This window comes from Chamaea fasciata, unplaced genomic scaffold (assembly GCF_029207755.1).
Source record: "Chamaea fasciata isolate MVZ Bird 193981 ecotype frontalis unplaced genomic scaffold, bChaFas1.0.hap1 SCAF_25, whole genome shotgun sequence".
In the NCBI taxonomy this organism is placed as follows: domain Eukaryota; kingdom Metazoa; phylum Chordata; class Aves; order Passeriformes; family Sylviidae; genus Chamaea; species Chamaea fasciata.
In genome coordinates this window covers 5,150,015-5,167,988 of record NW_027094110.1, presented here as the reverse complement: position 1 = coordinate 5,167,988, position 17,974 = coordinate 5,150,015, and the positions used below count along the sequence as shown (strand labels likewise).

Here is a 17,974-nt window from a genome sequence, read left to right as displayed (position 1 = left end):
TCCCGAGAGAAGACAGAGCATGAGAGAGCTGAGCTTCACCCCTCATCCCCTGGCCAAAATCTCACAGTACCCCTGCCCTTCCCAAGAGAAACACCCCAGCTAAGAGCCTGTAGCAAACTGCACCCCTTCCCCCTTCCTTGGCCACTTTGTGCATATCTTTTGTCTCTCTTGAATATCTGTGTCCCTGTTCGAGAGTTACCCCAGGACAATCCGTGTCCCCATACCTTAGGCCACAAATATGAGAAAAATTCCATGAGAGAAAGAAAATAAAAAGGAAAAATCCTAGCCTCCAGTACTGGGGAAGACGGGAAGAGGGACTTCTGGCAAGGCTTACTTTGAGTTTTTTTTATTTTGTTTGTTTTGGGGTTTTTTTTTGGTTTTTTTTAAGATGTAGCCATCTAAACAAACATGCCTTTGATGGTCGGTTTATACATTCACACAAGACATGAGTTTAAGTATTCGTTTATTGCATAAGCACCAAAGAAGTCATTGCTCCCCATTGCAGCAGCAGAAAGCACATGAAGAAGCAAACATGTTTTTTTTCAGCGTTATCACAATGTCATTTGTGCACTGTTTCTGAATTCAGTTTTTGTTTGGAAAAAGGACTTGTAAACTAAACAGCAAAACATTTACCTTTCCTAATAGCCTTTCAAACCCATAGTCTCCTCACAGAGGTGCTGCCTGTTTTCTAGGCTGTGTTTGATTGGCTTCTTCAAAGAATGATGAGAAACGCTGTGTTCACTCAGGCCAGATGTCCATATGTTTCAGTGCCCAATCCCTCATACCAGCCAGGAGCAGACACTCAGATAAATTTAAGGAGCAAGATCACATTTCAGCATAGTTTTCTCTCTCTGTCAGCGGCCTGTACTCCCCGCCTCCGACAGTGACTGTCCTAGTCATAAGGCAACATAATTCTGCATGTCTTACACAGTGTTCATTAATTTTTGTATTTTCTCACTACAGACACTCCAATAAGAATGGGCAAAAAAATAAAGGGGAGGGAGGAGGGGAAAAGGGAGGGGTGAAGGAGAACAGAGAAAGATATAAAAAGAGAGAGAAACCCTAAATGTTGCTAAACCCTGTTAGGGCAAAAAAATCTCAAGTCAGGATTATGCAAGTAAGTCAAGGCTGAAACTCCAGCTGTAGTGGCCTGTTGCTAAGCCTTGTTTATATTAAGCTACGAGCTGTAAGTTCTGTGTTGGCATTGCAGCAGTGTGAAGGCCTCCAGAGTGAGCACTAGCCAGTGCCCACTCTGCCTTAATAATATACAGCTTTTAATTCCCCACACCCATCCATTTCCCTGGCCTCCTCTCCAAACAGTCATTCTCCACCTCTGATGATCCTGAGGAAACGATCAACGCCTGTGGAGCGATTTAGCAACCCCTGACAAAGGAACTCAGGTTTTTGCCCCGGCAATGGTTTTTCCAGCCGTACCTGAAAAAAAGCAAATACATTATGTAATTTGAGCAGTTAGATAATGATTGAATTGGTTTTGAAAACAGACTTTGTTAATCTTTGAGAGTGTCGGGTGAAGACTCTCAAAGATACCTCTGAAAGATACAAATAAATGAAAATTATTATGAACTCAATCTAAGTGAGCTGGGAGAAAGGGAAGAGAACAAAAAGGAGAGCTCTGGGAGGGGAGGGAAATTTTGGGAATTAGAGCAGGTGCTGTGAGACAGGGTTCCTATCTTCTCCTTTCAGCTTTAGGAGAAGAACGGTGCTAAACTCCACCAAATCCAGCTTCCCATCCATTGATCCCCCTGCCTCCTTCAGTCAATAGCAGGACTGTCTTTGATCTCCTCTGCCCACTCTTCCCCAGTGTCCACTGCAAATATCCTTACCAGGGACTGAGGCCATGAGCCTCCCGAGCAATCTTCTTGGCACACCGAATATCATCCTCAATATTATCATCTTGCAGTTCTGTAGAGAAAGGAGAATAGATCAGTGTGAAGGAAAGCGGAGTACAGGAAGAGCAGGCACAGATTGGCAGAAGGAAAGGTGTCCATCGGGAAGGAAGGGTCGGTGGGACACTGAGAAGATGGATGAATAGAAAGACAGATAGAAATGCCCAGAGCAGCTTCTCGGCAGGTGTTGTGAACAGAGCGGGTGCTTTCATGGAATGAACAAAGAAAGGTTCTTTGTTCTGTCCTACCACTTACTTGAGCAACTGATGTGGCAGGCATTCTTGGATCCAGGGGTCCTGCCATCATTGCACCAGTACTTGCTGTTGATCTGAAAGATGCCATAGTCTCTGCTTGGACCATTGTTGTTATACGCTTTTGTGTTATAATCGCTCTCATATTTCACCAGGCACATCCCTGTAGGAGGAAGAGAGATCCCAGAGAACATTAAGGTTTGCTGAGGGTAAATAAGAGAAAAGATATTAAAGTATCCAGGATGAATGAAGTGCTGGAAAAGTAATTAACCTGGTGATGTCATAACCTTGAGAACTGGATGGGTAAATTCTTGGAAGGACAAAGCTCTAGATGGGTATTTGTTGTGTGAACTATGGAAGGGAGCAAGGAAGGGGATGAGGAACAGAAAAGATGAAGTCAAAGAAATGGAGGGACAGAATAGTACTGCTGGAAGATCAGAAAGAAGTTAAGAGGGACAAAGTGGTACAGGCAGAGAGGTGCTCATTTTACTCACAGTCAGCAACAGTTGTGCCCTCAAAGCCCTCAAAGCCATTCCGACGTAGGATCTTCACCATCTCACATCTGGAAATTCTTTTTCCCTGGGTGCCTGGCAGAGCCAGACCTAGGAAAACCAGAAGGAAGCCAAGGAAGAGCATTGACTTTCTCATCTCGCAGCCCACAGCAAGAAGTGCTAAAGCAACTTGAGCTGTCTGTCTGCCAGGACTGCCTGGCAATGCCAGCCTTTTATTCCTGCTCCCAGGAGGAGGATCAGCTGGTTAAGCAATCATGTCTGGGAAGTCTGGGCAGTCTTTACAGTAACAAGCCGATAAGGAAGTGGGCTAAACTCCAAATTCCTGGAAGGTGCTAGTACCTATTTCACTGGTCGTTCAGGACTGGGCCATATGTTTTCCAGACAATCCAGCAATCCTCAGTAGGATATTATCCCAAATATCATGGATCAAAGGCTGTAGTTCCCTCGTGTGAGTGTCATGGTTTAACCCCGGCAGTCTGATAAGTCTGATAAGTCAATCTCTCACACCCTAGTGGGATGGGAAAGGTAAAAGTTAGAAAACTTGTGACTTGAGATACAGACAGATTAATGGGGAAGGGAAAAGCCACACGTGCAAGAAAAAGCAAAATGAAGAGGTAACACATTCCTTCCCATCAGTGGGAAGATGTTCAACCACCTCCAGGAAACCAGGCTCCACCACACTAACAGTGGTTTGGGAAGACAAATACCTACACTCCAAATATCCCCCTCCTTCCCTCTCCTTCCTTCAGGTTTATACTTGGAGCAGGACACTACATATGATCTGGGATATGCTGTGGCCAGTGGGGGTCAGTTGTCTTGACTGCATCCCTCATCATGGTTTAGGAACAATATTCCCCAATTTAATGTTCCTGTTAAAAAGACTACAAGCTGCTCCCCTCACCATCTCCGATCCCAGGTTGAGATAAAAAGAATTTACTTGGGACAGCAATGGGTTTGATGCCTTAAGCTTTAATGTTCATATTTGCAGACTCTGTGCTGCCTAGGGATGTAGTTCTGAGCCTCACATTAAGTGCCAGTAAGCTCTCTTCACAGAGTAGGGGGACAAAACAAATCCTTTTCCTGCTGAAGACCAAGGACAACTTTCATCCCAAAAGCACAAACAGTGGACTGAAGACAAAAAACAAGAAGGATGAGGCTTCACAACATGAAGCTGTAATTGGACATTTAAACCCCAATGTGTAAATAGATCAAAACTTAGAAAAATGTAAGATCTTGTAACCGGTCACCCATTTTGTGACTATTCTTGGTCCACCCTGGGTGCAGCCTTGGCCAGGCTCCTGTCCTGCCCAAAGTGGATCCTAGAGTCCTTTCAATAAACACCTACTCTGTTCTCTAGCTCTGTCCAGTCTGTTTCAGGTCAGCCTTCCTAAGGCATCAGGTTAAGAATCCACCATGAAAAATGTCCTCGAATAGAACCTCCTATGAAGGAGGTGAAGAAGGGGTAACTAACTTTCTGTTCTTAATTCATCTTCTTTCTATCCCTTGTAGAACATTTTTGAACAATAAACTACACACGAGAGAAAGAAATCTGATTTATTATGTTTTTGTTTACATGGATTGTATATTACAAGCCATGGCAGATCACTGGACATTAACTTAATTGGTCGCTACCTCAAGATGGCTGCCTTTGACACCGGTTTTCTTGCTCCTACTGTATGCATCAAAAAGCTCAAGAAAATAAGGACAAGAAAAAAATCTTGAGAGGTAAAAATAAAAAGAGACAATGTTTATGAAAGTCGTAAAGCTAAGAAGATATGGCACGTCTGAGTAGCAGGAGTTTCTCATGTTGGCATGTCTGATGGAGACATGTGCTGGGTGTGGCTGAGGTAATTTCCTTCCCAGTGCCTGGCGTGGGGCTGTATTTTGGATTTGTGCTGAATGCAGGGAGGATAATGGAGATGTTTTTGTTATTGCTGAGCAGTGGTCACACAGAGCCAAGGCTTTTCTGCCTTCCATCCTGCCAGGCTGCCGAGGGGGCTGGGGGTGCATGGAAGCTGGGAGGGGACACGGCTGGGACAGATGACCCAAAGTGATCACAGGTCTGTTTCAGACCACGTCACATCATGCTCAGTATATCAAGTGGGGGGCAGAAGGAAGGAGGGGGAGGCATGTTTGGAGTGATGGTGTTTGTCTTCCCAAGTCACTGTTAGGTGTCATGGAACCCTGCTCCCCGTGGGATGGCTGAACACCTGCCTGCCCACGGGAAACAGGGAGTGAATTCCTGGTTTTGCTTTGTTTGCATGTGTGACTTTTGCTTTCCATATTAAACCATCTTTATCCCAACCCATGAATTTTCCCTTCTGATTCTCTCCCTGATCCTTCTGGAAAGGGAGCGGCTGTGTGAGGCTTGGCAGCTGGCTGGGGCTAAACCACAACATTGGCTGACAAACTCAGGATGCAGGAATTATGTCCCCTCTTTCTGTTTTCTGCTTTCTCAATCCTTGAAAGAGTCTTCTACGGTTTATTTCGTCCTCTAGCTCCAAAGTAAGCTCTTTATCCTTTCATGCTGGCAATGCTGCCATACAGCTTTGAAGAAGGAAGGATTGAGGGTGAACAGAGTATTTTTGGGAGGGGGCTGTGGATGAGGTGTTGAATAGAAGAGCTTATTTTTTCTTCTTCAGGAGTCATAGAGGACATTGGCAGGAGAAAACATTTCATTGCCTTCTTTCCTGTACTCAGCATGCATGACTTTGGAAGGAGCAATCCCCCCCATGCATCCAGCTGAATAAAGAATGCCTGCTTCTTAATGCTACACTGGTGTTAAGGAGTTTTTTTTATTTTACTGAATTTTTGATAACAAAAAAAATTAAATCCCTGTCCTGAATTGTCATATGTGACAATAAACCAGAAGGAGGTTGCTACAAAGGGGTTTGCAGAGAATTCCTATCTAAAAGTCATATGCCACAAGTCCCATGAAGAGCAGCAGAGGGAGCTGGGAAAGGGGCCCAGCCTGGAGAAAAGGAGCTTTAGGGGGGACCTTGTGGCTCTGCACAGCTCCCTGACAGGAGGGGACAGCCAGGGGGGTCGGGCTCTGCTCCCAGGGAACAGGGACAGGAGGAGAGGGAACGGCCTCAGGCTGGGCCAGGGCACATTCAGGTTGGACATCAGGAAGAATTTCTTCACTGAAAGGGTGGTCAGGCCTTGGCAGGGGCTACCCAGGGAGGTGGTGGAGTCCCCATCCTACACTTCTTATTTACTGCTCTACTTTACAGTTCTACTGGTTAAACAAAGGTTGAAGTACAATTCCCAGGGCCTACAGCTGTATTTATTTCAGCCAGTAGTGCTAGGCTCTGGCACAAATTAGTCTCTCACTACATCCATGGTCAAGGAGGAGAGGTTTCCATGCATTCTGCCATTGTCTTAAACCCTGGACTTGTGGCTTCCACTCTGTTTCTGGGAGAGGACATATATACCACTGTGTCAGGGGTTTAGAAAAGATGTGTTGGAAACAACTGGTCATGGAATCATAGAATCATAGAATCATAGAACCATAGAACCACAGAACCTCTGACATGGAGGGGACCCCCACACCTCTTCTGTCCCGCCTAGCTCCTGAAGAGCCTGTAACTATCCAGAAGAAACGGGTAAGGAACCTTGGGGTAAAGAACCTTCTCCTTCTGAGTGAAGAACCTTCTGGGTGAAGAACCAGAACACGTTCAGGTACTGGAACAGGTTCCACAGTGTATTGGCTACAGCACCAAGCCAGCTGTCAGACACATGGTGTGATTTTTGGGGTGGTCCTGTGCAGGGCCAGGAGTTGCAGCATTTGGACTCGATGATCCTTGTGTGTCTCTTCCAACTCAGCAGATTCCGTGATTCACCCAGAAGGTTTTTCACCCAGAAAGTTCTTTATCCAAATGGTTCTTCCCTCAGAGGGTGGTTGGACACTGGAACAGGCTTTCCAGAGAACTGGTCAGCTGTCAGATACACGGCGTGGTTGTTGGGGCTGTCCTGTATAGGGCCAGGAGTTGGACTTGATGATCCTTATGGGTCCCTTTCAACAGAGGGGATTAAATGATGCTATAATTCCTAATATCTTACCTAAAACTCACCTGACACAGTCCCACATGCATCCTCTAAAATCAACATTGGGCTGCCACATCATTCCCCCCATTTCCCTTCTTCCCCCTGCCCTTTCTTCTTTTGTGTTTTTTTCTTTATTTATCTTGGCCCTTGGTTGAGGCTTTCTGGTTTTCCATCTTTCCGTGCACCTTCACTCGGTAAATGCAGGTATACCGTGGGTTTCCCCAGTTGCTCTTCACAATAAGTTTGACATGTGAAAAGGCTCTGGGGAGCAGCATGTTCTGTGAAGAGGGAAAAGGGGGGTGTTAAAAGCAACAGTGAAATCAACATATCTTACCCTGCCAGCCCTGTTTCTGCTCAGGAACAAGCTCCCAAAAGCAGCTGGGAGGACCAATAGAGATCTGGAGCTTAGTGCTGGTACTAGGGCTGCTGGGGAGGCTGGGGCCAAGGAAAGGCACTTGGCATCCTCTGCACACTGGCCCAGCTGGGGCTGTGCCTCCTTTCCCTCTGCCCTCTACTCTATGTTGACAGGGGCTGGGGACATGCTCCTGTGCAAGGGGCTGGTGTGTCACCCCACTGGTGTGTCACCCCACTGGTGTGTCACCCCACTGAGCCCCGCCATCCCCTCTGCCTGCCTTCCTCCTGGCAGACTGAGAGCAACAGGAGAGAAGGGGCGTGCTGTGCTGGGGTGACACTGTCCAGCTTGTCAGCAGGACACAGAGTGGAACAACAGTGATGCCTGACAGCTTCTGTCACCACTTGTCCCCGTTTCTCCGTGGCACAAGGTCTGCTTGTTGTTTGGGTGGTGTGGCTCCATGTGCAACTGGCTTTTCTGAAGGCAGTGGCTGCAGCCAGGGATCTCTCAGGAGCTGTGTTGCCACAGACCTGGCCCTGCCCTTTGGCTACCACAACCACATACTACTCAGCCCATCAAGCCCCACCAGGTCTCTTTCAGCAGCAATCCAGGACCCTCTGCCCAGGGAGGAAACATTCACACCTTCCCTGCCACAGACTTGGGAGCAAACCTGTTCTGCTCCCTGGAATTCGGCTCCCGTGTGTGGAGCACACCTTCAGAGTGAAAGTCTGCATGGGATCTTTTTTCACATTGTAGCTGAACATCCCCAGGAGCATTTCCTCTTCTCTGTCTGCATCCACTCCCTTGGGAGCAAAGCACAAGGAGAGCAAGTCGGGCTCATCCCAACAAAGAGGGAATGTACAGACTGGATCTTATGTACCCAGTCTCTGCCAGGGCTCTGGCAGTAGTCTGGCATTGGTTAGGGTAGAGCTCAGTCTCTGCCTTGGGTTCTGGTCAAGCCCCCTTGGGTGCTTGACCAGAACGAGTCTTAAGGATGGATCTGTCAAGCCCTTGAAGTGTTGTGCTGAGCATGGCAGTGCTCAGGAGAGCGCAGGACACAAAGCTCAGAGGATGCACAAAAGCAAGCAAGACCTTGCCCTGACCTCCCCATAGGGCCAGAGCGCCACCAGAAGTGCCCAGAAGACTTACAAAGATTGCAATGTCTTTGGGGGCACTGTTGATGGTCCCGCTTGGAGAGGCATCTTTGGTGATGTGCTGCACTGTGACGGCAGTCAGGTAGACTCGTGCTGGCAACCTGATGACAACCTGGCCCTGGTGCCCTTTGAAAGCCCAGCAGTTTCCTGGGGAAACATTTGGCTGCAACAAAACACAAGAGCAATGACGTGTGGGCCAACACAACTGCCCAAGTAGCTTGAAGCGTTGGGGTTGACATGTCTGTGGGCTCTGAATATTTCAGCTTGAAAATAAGAGGCATGTGAGGAAATGGACAGAAGCAGGACTTCCCTGCCTGCCAAAGTGGGCTCAGCATGGCAGAAGAGAGAATACTGGTTAAGAAAGAATTCGAGTCTGGGACAAGCAGAAACACTTCTGCCCAGGGACTCTATAGGGCATCCCCCCTCCTCCCACCTCCCACCCTGGAAAGCAGTTCTTAGGGTTGACAGTGGAGACAGGGTCAGCAGGTGGAAAAAAATCCTTCCACCCAGCTGTGGCCAAGGACTGTGGGCAGAATGCAGCAGTCCAGCTCAGTTTGGCTCCACTCCCCTCCACAGAGGAGCCGGTGCTTCTCAGCAAGCACAGCCCCGTGTTCCACCTTTGGTTTCAGGAATTCAGTCCACCCTGTGGGCTTGATCAGTTCCACTGGGCTGAGGGGAGAGCCCCCAGGAATGGTTCCCAAAATCACATGAGGGAAGAAAACTGATGATTTCTGCAAAGATACCTGCAGAATAGTATCAGGAGGGCTGAGAGTCCAGAAGAGGCGCAAAATCCTGCAGAGACAACTCTCTTTGCAGTCATAAGTCTGGGAAGTTCTGTGTGTGTCAATGGTGGCTCCTGTAAGGAAGGGAGGGCAAATGGCTGCAAGCAGCTACAGACTGGCAGGGCTTGGTGCTCAGACACCATTTCTGATGCCACTGCCCAGCTCCATGTCCGCCTGTCCTCTCTGCATCACCCTGCCCCGGGGGTGCCCAGCTGCAGAGGGCAGTGATGGCAGCCACATATCTGGTGACTGCCTCTCCCACAGGGCTAAGAGTGCTGGCAGGAAGCAAAGGACAAGCCAGCCATTCCTTCTCCAAGTGCAGTGGAGAGGAGGAGAGCCCCTCCATCTGCACAGGAATGTGTGTGTGGGCAACCCCAGTCATCCTTGTGGAGGCTGTGGACAGGACACAGACAGACACAAGGCAAGCAGACTGGGCTGCTTGTGTCCTTACCGGAGCTCTTAAGGGCCCAGTCCGTCTTGGCACAGGATTCCAAAGCCATCTGGGCCGATTCCTCGGAAAGCCGTGAGCAAACACAGGAAAGGACCACATCAGTGCACAGTTCAGCATGCTGCCATCACCCCCAGAGGCAGAGCTCGGTGTCAGCCATGCATGGCAAGCCATGCCCACAGAGCGGGGAAACTGTGCTGCTGATGGGAGCCACCAGGACTGAGGAACAGCGTCTGTGGCCACAACGTTCTGACCCCACCAACAATACCAAGGAGAGCTTTTTTGGGGGTCCTGCCCAGTCGAGCCTCTTTTCTCAGAATGGCAAGCTCACTTTCGAACTACTGATCTCTGCCCTCAGTTGAGTGACCTCTTCCAGCAGATTCTGCAACATTTGGGTTTCAATCAAAGTGTGTGAATTCCTGCAGGAACAGAAAAGCAGATCTTGTCTAAGCAGCCCATTCCTTCTGTGAAGCACCTGAGCTCACTGAAGAGACACACGTGCTTTCCCTGCTTTGCCAGTGCTTCTTTCCAGCCCAAGCTGAGCAAAAGGTAAAGGCAGGTCAGAAGTGCAGGAGCCTTTGCTCTTTGGAAACTGAGCACAGGTAGCACAAGGTCAGCTGACACTTCTGCACAGATACAGTTCCAGTTCAGGAAATCTCTCTTACCAGAGGGTTTTCAGTCCTGCTGGAAATACACTTGGCAGCTCCTGAAAAAGAAAATTCTTGATTAGAACATCTACTGCCAGAGCCGCTGTGGGCAGACTACACAATCTTCTTCTTCTTTGGGCCATGCTGTGTAGAAGCAGAAGAGCTTCAGATTTATCCAGTACCATCAGCAACAGACCCTTGCAGGACATGCCTGTCCCACAACAGTCACTAACCTCCATGAGTCCTTTTGTCCAGGGTGACCATCCTGACACAGCAGTCCCGCAGAAAACAGCAACTGCAATTCACATCACCGAGACAGTTACAGGACTGGGGTTTGCAGATCGCCCTGAGGATCCATTGTCTGCTCCCTGCTGCCTTGGGGGTCAGGCAGCAGGTCAGCTGAGGGGTGTGGGATGTGGGGTGCAGAGACAGGACGTGCCTCTGACTGTGGACCTTCAGCCCTGGCTTCAGAGGACATCGCAGCGTGGTCTGCAGTCGTGCTTGTTGCCCCAGTTCTACTCCATGCTTTCCCTCACTTCAGTCAGCACCAAGACCAGGCTGTCTGGGCTAGGAGAGGTAGCTCCCCATCCCGCCCCTTGCACAGCCCCTCCCCTCCGGGCATCCCCAGTTCAACACTGGAAGTCCCTATGCCCTTCTCTCTCAACCTTGCAGCAAGCCATTCAGTCCCACGGCAGAGAAGTAGCATGGCTGTGAGACTCCCTGGGAGTCTTACTGGTGGTCTGAAAGCCAGCCCAGTCAAGGGCACACTCAGGAAGCACTTGGCTCTCAGGAGTTCCCACACATAATGGCCCCGAAGGAAAGCTGGTGTCCAGCACAGCCAGGCTGTCACTCTCAATTGTTTGCTCATGAAAACTCACCAAGAGCCACTGAGAGCAACAAGATGAAGACTGCAGAGCTCTTCTCCAGCAGGACCATCTTTTGCCTGAAAGAGAGGGAGTCCTGGGGCTGTCAATTACCCAAGCCTTAAGCAAATCCCTTCACAGCAGGGAAGCCCAGGGGCTTTGTCTGACTTTGGTCCCAGAGCTGGATGGTCTCTTGCTAGAGCTGGGGAAAACCCTTTCCCTGCAGATGCTTGGCTCTCCCCTGAGTGCTTGGCTACGCAGCAGTTTGTCCTTCTGCAGCCAAAGCTGGAGGCTCTGGCTCTGGTGTGCCACTGACACTGCCAAGGGGCCTTGCTTTTAGCTCTGCCTGAGACTGGCCAAAGTAAAACTAGTGCTCAAGCTTCATAATTCGAGTGAGAGCCCTGGGCTGCTGGTTACTGAACACTCTCTGTTCTCCCTTTTGCTTGCAGTGGCCTTCAGATATTCCCATCCTACCCCCTGCCCACAGTAGAAACATACAGTGTGTACTCTGTGAGGATGGCATGGGCTCAGAAAATTTCTCCCCAGGAAGACAAAGGCACCTACCAGTTGCCAAATAAGCCTGAAGAACATCCCTTGGAAAAGAAACCAGAGAAAAGTTATGCCTGTCTCTTGAGTCTCTTCTTCAGCTGGGACCCATCCCCACAGAAAGGGGACATCACACATCACAGGGCTGGTCTTCAGAAAACCTGTCAGCTTCTCCATGCTGCTCCAACCCCTCTAACCTTGTTAAACCACATCCATCCTACTGTTCCAAGCTGACACCCCGGGTAGGAGCAGCCCACTTCATACCAGCTCATTGGGCAGTTGCTGAGCTTCACAGTCACCTCTGACAGTGGTGTGGAAGACTCATAATGGATTGTCTGGCGAGCCTTTCTCCTCCACATCCCTCCACGCTCAGCTCTACCTCCTCAGCTGCAGCAGGAGGTCATGTCTGCCCAGTGTGACAGCCACACAGCCACTCTGAGTTCTGTCCTTATGCCAGTTGCTCTGACCTCACAGCCGTGGTGGCTCTGCTTTCACAATTGGGGGGCCCAGGGTGACAGCCACAAGGCAACTGTGTGCCTGCACGTCCCCATTTTGGTTTGCAAAGGCAGTGCTGGGAGGTCTGCCTTAAGGTTAGATGGTTCATCCCACCACCTAACTAGTGAGTTATATATGAACAGGCAAAGGATGCTTGCAGAGGGCCAGGAATCACAGAATCATCATGCAGTTACAGGATGGTTTGGATTGGGAGGACACTGCAGGGCTGCACATGAACTCTGGGGGTTGTTACCATTCAGCTGTGCTGCCAGGCACTTGATCCCTGGGCTGGCACAGGAAGGGAGGCTGCCCCTGAGGCCATGAGCTGGGGCCTGTTCACCTTACACTAATGGAACCACACACCCTGGAATGTGTGAAGCCCAGTTTCTTACAGCCTTGTGTGTGAAAAACAGACTTTTGGTGCGCAGTGACTAACTCAGAGGTGTTTTTCTGGTTAGAGCAACCATATCTTTCCTATAAATCTCTGTTATCTATAAAAGTTTATTGCTGTTGTCTTTGCTGGACAGAAGTATTAACTTGTGCTTGTTTCCTTCACTCAATTGTTCCCGCTATGCTGCCAAGTTGTGAGAAATTTATTATCTCCAGGACTTCTAACTTCTGCCAAACCGGGTCTGATCACAGTGCCAAAATAATTACCGAAGAGAGTGGATGCACAAATAGTGCCATTGCATTCATCTTGTTTCCACAATAAAACACCCTTAACATCTCATTTCTTCTCATTTTCCTCCTCCCAGCTTACCCTCGGTTGCACTGAGTGGTTTATCCCTTCTGGTTTATAGCCTGGGCAATACCATCCTGGTCAGACCTTGCATTGCATGCAAGATCCCATTCGTTCTCCAAGAAAAGGGAGCCACAAAGACCTTGTGGCCTCTGTTGCCTCCCTTTCCTTTGAAAGTTACTGTAACCTGCTCTAAAAGGAATTGTGTTGATGGAGGGCAAAGAGAGCCCCCGGTACCCTCAGCACCGACTGATGGGTCTCATGGTGCTGCTGTAAGGGAAGCCAAAAACGCCTGAGGGGCAAGCTAAGGAGTGTGCAGGAAGGCAAGCTGGCAAGAAAGGAGTTCCCTTCACCCAGCCTCAGGCCTCCTACTGATAAACCTGTGGAGAGAAAGTGAGAGGACCAGGCTTTGCCAAACACAACCACAGCAGCTGGAACAGACCCACGTGGCATTTCGGATGGGGTATCCAACCAAATATGCTCACGTGTGCACCACAGTCCTACATAACTGAAGAAAGGGCCAAAAAGCCAGGTGGGAGCCCAAGTCCTTCGCCTGAAGGTGGTAAGAGCTGTCACTTCTGCCTATCTGCTTAGTAACTCCAGCCACTGTTTGGAAAGCAGTGTGGGAGGACATCCCCCAGCACAGAGGAGCTGATCTGTCCTGTCCATCAGCTGGTGCCATAGCTCTGGGCATTGTCCTCACATCACATGAATCGGTGGCATAACCCAGGCTGGCCTGAATGACTGGTGAGTTGTCTCTGGCTAGTGAGTTATCTCTGTCTCTGGCCCCAGGGGTGGAACTCCCAGTTGACAATAAACAACTGGCCTTGAGAACAAGCTGTGGGGATATAAGCTGGAATTTCTGACTGACAGACACTTCACTTTACGAACTATAAAAGCTGCACAAACTTTCATGGACACACAAGTCTCCTACACACACCTTGGAAACGTGTAGGACTTCTCCCCAGAGCTTGGATGCAAATTCCGCAGATATTTTTCCAGGAACTGAGTAAAAGGACCTTGTGTGTACTTTATCATCAGCATGTTGCTAGGTTACATTGACTCCTAATCTATACTGTTCCTTCACCAGCTGTAATATAGGTACCTTTTTATCTGCTAGTAGTTGGTTTTCTTTCATCCTGCGTAGTAAGCAGTCTGTTTAAAGTTCTGAGCCTGTTAATCTTGTGTCTATTCAATAAATAATTAATTTTGTAATAGACCTAATTGGCCATTCTTAAGAACTTGCAAATGAGAGACATTTAAGGGCCAGAGCACCTCAAATAGAGCTAGTGCCAGAAATCTGAGTCAAAGGCAGGATTTGCCTAAGCTTTTGTCTCCATTCGTAACAACCAGGCATTTGCTGACGCTGAATTTTGTAATTAGAAGAAAACTTTCCTGTCTATTGAAAAAAAAAATTGCAAGTATAGGAACATAACCAGTGACAGAGAGAGATGGCAACTGAGGCCCCAAGGCAGTTCTATAAATATTGCTGTGGTGCCTCTTATGGATACACTTGAACCTCAGCTATACTTTGGGTACTCCAACTATGGAGCAACAGGCCCCACGCCCTGTGGTGGATCTGCTAGCTGGGAGGTTCCTGGCTTAGGTACAGAGCAGTGATTATGTTCACACCATGTGGTGGGCCTGGGAGCTGGAAAGAGCCTGGCTTATGTACAAGGAAGTGAAGGTACCTTGGAAAAATATTTTTGAAGGTGGTTTCGAAGCCCAAAGATAGAAAATAACTAAGGTACAGAAGAAGATAACAGAGCTAAAACAAAGACATCTATCTTCTCTAAACTATTGACCAGCTGTCAACTACTTCACTCTACAAATATTACTACCAGGATAAGCCAAATTTGAGCTGTCCCTGATGGCAGCTGGACTGCATACCAGTGACTCTCCCTTGAACTGGGGCACCACTCAAGGTTTCAGATCCCTTACCTGAAATTAGGAGGTCCTTCCATGCCCAAGGCAGAGAGATTTCTTAGTTGTAACAGATCCTCTGTAAGTGACTGATGGCATGCTGAATTATTTTTAAAAAAATCCATGTAGCTGTTCAGTGTTAATTATTATAAACTTTGTATAGATAATTCCATTAAACATAAACCATTGTCAAAACTAAGACCTAGCTGAATCTAGGCTTTGTGAGGTTAGAAAGCAAGGGTGTCTACTCTGAACATCATTGCAAGAGTCTTCCTTACCCTCACAAACCTTCCTTAGGGAGCTGGTCTCTTGTGCTTCTTTTTCTTCTTCTCCCTCCTCAGCTTTGGCCAGCTGAAGAGCATAAACTAGAACCCCAGAATGGTTTGGGTTGGAAAAGACCTGGGAGATCATCTTGTTCCATGGGCAGGGACACCTTCCACTGTCCCAGGCTTGTCCCAGACTGCTCCAAGCCCCATCCAACCTGGCCTTGGACACTCCCAGGGATGGGGCAATCACAGCTTCTCTGGGCACCCTGTGCCAGGGCCTCCCCACCCTCACAGGGGGGAATTTCCTACTAATATCTAATCTAAATCTACCATCTTTCAGCTTAAAGCCTTGTCCAGTCAGTCCAGGCCCTTGTCCAAAGTCCCTCTCCAGCTCACCTGTAGGCCTCCTTCTCCTAACAGTTTTCTCGGTCATCTCAGCTTTCTTCCTTTCTGATAAGTAGTCCATCTTGACAGGATAACATGGCACTGTTTTACCGCAGGCAGGTAAATATTTAAACCGTCATTTTAAAGATAAGAATTACAAGGGAGGGGGGAAATGACAGCTAAATGGAAAGCAAAACTTAAGTGCTTAAACAACTTGAGTCCTTATGCTGCACCTGTAGCAGAGGGCTGACACTTGTAGACAGGATCATGATAAACCCAAAAATCCTTCAGCTAAGCTTTGAAATGAAGAGATAACTTCATCTGAAGAAAGACAAAATCTATATATGCAAACATTGCCATGTGTTTGTAGCGCCTTCTCAGCACAAGGTTTCTCTTACGGCACCCGGAATTTGCTGGTATGGAAAATTACACTTTGTAAGTGCTATTTTAAAGTAATTTACAGTTCAATCAACAGCCGTGAATAAACCGTCAAGAATTTGACTTGCAGGATGGGATACGATTCATGACGTTCTCAACAGCTTTTACTCTGGTTGAAGTTTACAGCTATTTGGGAACACACTGGGTTAGTATTTGGCTGGTCAGATACCCAGGCTGGCCTGGTCAGCCTGCCAGTTCTTCAGTCAGAGGAGACAAAGAACTGAGGAAGAAATAAGCAGAAGAAGTCCAGCAGGTGTAAGTTCCAGCCGACTTTCAGACAGTGCAGAATTAAGCTTCTACCAAAAAACAACAACAACAAAAAATTATTGCATCTCTATCAGGATATTGGGTATTCTAGGAAACGTCTTTCTTCCACCCTCTCCTTCACCAAAAGCTCTTTGGCCCAGGTGGTTTTCTCCTGATGCAGAAACAGGGAAGTCTTGGGAATCTTGCACAATTTGTCGCCCATCAGCTCTGCAGCTGTGGGGGGAGATGCTGCAGAGACACGTTCACCTGTACCTGCAGCTCTCCCTGCCTCACACCCCAACACATCACCGGTGGCCAATGTCAAGAGAAAAGCTTCCCAGTAAGGCTCCTCCTCTAGTCATTACTATACAGCATGGATACCTAAATAAACTAAATAAAGGGCCATATTTCACTGCTCCCTCAGAGCCAGGAGGGCTGTCATCGCCAGAATTTTCGTACCACTAAACAGACAAAAGAGAATATAAGCCCTTTTATCCCTTTTTATTCTTTTACACTTGTTCCATAAAACCTTTTTTCCACTCTAGCTCAACTTTTCTTTAAGCAGAAGACTCCTATCTGCCCCACACTTGCCAAAAACTAGGAAGGATATGACTTGAGTTTCAAATACATCTGCATTTATTAAATTACACACTTTTAAATGCAAAACCAAAGGGAAAAAAAGTGTTGGTGAAGGAAATTATTCTCTATCTTGACTGCTAGGTTCGTGAGCTGCCTGTGTTTAATATTAATGTCTCTGTATTTCTAGGTCTTGATTGCAACAGCTCTGCTAATTGTGGATATCTGTGAGAGATTATCTGACTTTCCCCAGCTCAGGTGCTCCACCTACACTTAGTCACAGACAAAGATTTGGTTTGCATTTCTTTAAAAGGTTTAAAAGCTTAGAATCCACCCCTCCAAGCTATAATGGTCAAAAGAGCACATTCTAGGTGAAATTAAATCATGCTTCTCTCGATTTAAATAGAAATTTAGCTCTGCTGGTACATTCCTCCACAAGAATTGTCACACCTGCAACTTCATAAACATCCATAAAATATTGCTGTAAACATCAAATTACTAAACATTGTATAACACCCTATGCAATCTGTCACCATTTTCCTTTTCTACTAGAAAACTTATGTCTGGCAAACCTGAACGAATCGAATCTGGACCCCAGGTAGTGGTCCCAGGGAATGGTCGCAGCCCCAAGGCTGCCAGGGCTCAAGGAGCATTTGGAGAATGCTCTCAGGCACGGGGTGGGATTTGTTGGGGTGTCAGTGCAGGGCAGGGGTTGCACTCGATGATCCTTGTGGGCCACTTCCAGCTCAGGAGATTCCATGATTTTATGATTTCCTTCTCAAGCTATCAGCTGGCACTTGCTACCCAGCAAGAATAAAATCAATTGCATTTACGAGCAGCACGGCACTGTGTGAGCCTTCTCTGTGAAGTCCTGTATTCATAGAAACAGCCGTAGATAATAAAAATCTGCAGGGCCTGCTGCCCTACAGACATGCTGTGTTTTCTGCCCAGGGCTTATGGATGAAATCTGCAAACCAAGCACTGCAACAACACCTCTGTTGGCCTTGTTCCCTTTCCCTGAGTTTGGTGTGACAGCTCATTTCACCAGAAAAGGTGAACCATGAAAGTGGATCACACGGGAAAAGGCAGAGGAGAGGATAACTGTGAAAAACGAAAGCACACACTTAAAATATTTTCCAAAAGTTTAATAAGGGAATGACAAAGGACATTGTCCAGCGCTGGGGTGTTCCTGGCTATCAGCCAATGAACACACCAGTACATTAAGACATTGTTATCTCTATACTGTTACTTTACTAAGGTACATATATATTCCTAAATTTCATGCATTATTCAAACATTCTTGGTAGCTTTTGATGTTGTGGGAACTTTCTTTTGTCTTGGTTTTCCACTCTGACTTATCTGCATGACATCCTGTAGATCAGGTCAATATATTTTATT

The 17,974-nt window shown here is 47.7% G+C and overlaps 1 protein-coding gene across 1 annotated transcript; it reads right to left on the bottom strand.

Annotated features, from left to right (window-relative positions):
- Positions 1–446: 446 nt before the first annotated feature.
- On the bottom strand, positions 447–2,843 carry LYZ (lysozyme). Its single transcript, XM_066204088.1, has 4 exons — positions 2,653–2,843; positions 2,163–2,321; positions 1,845–1,923; positions 447–1,434 (listed from the first exon to the last, which is right to left on the bottom strand). The coding sequence occupies exons 1-4, from the start codon at positions 2,804–2,806 to the stop codon at positions 1,374–1,376; spliced, it is 453 nt and encodes a 150-aa protein (XP_066060185.1). The 5' UTR covers positions 2,807–2,843; the 3' UTR covers positions 447–1,373.
- Positions 2,844–17,974: the final 15,131 nt, after the last annotated feature.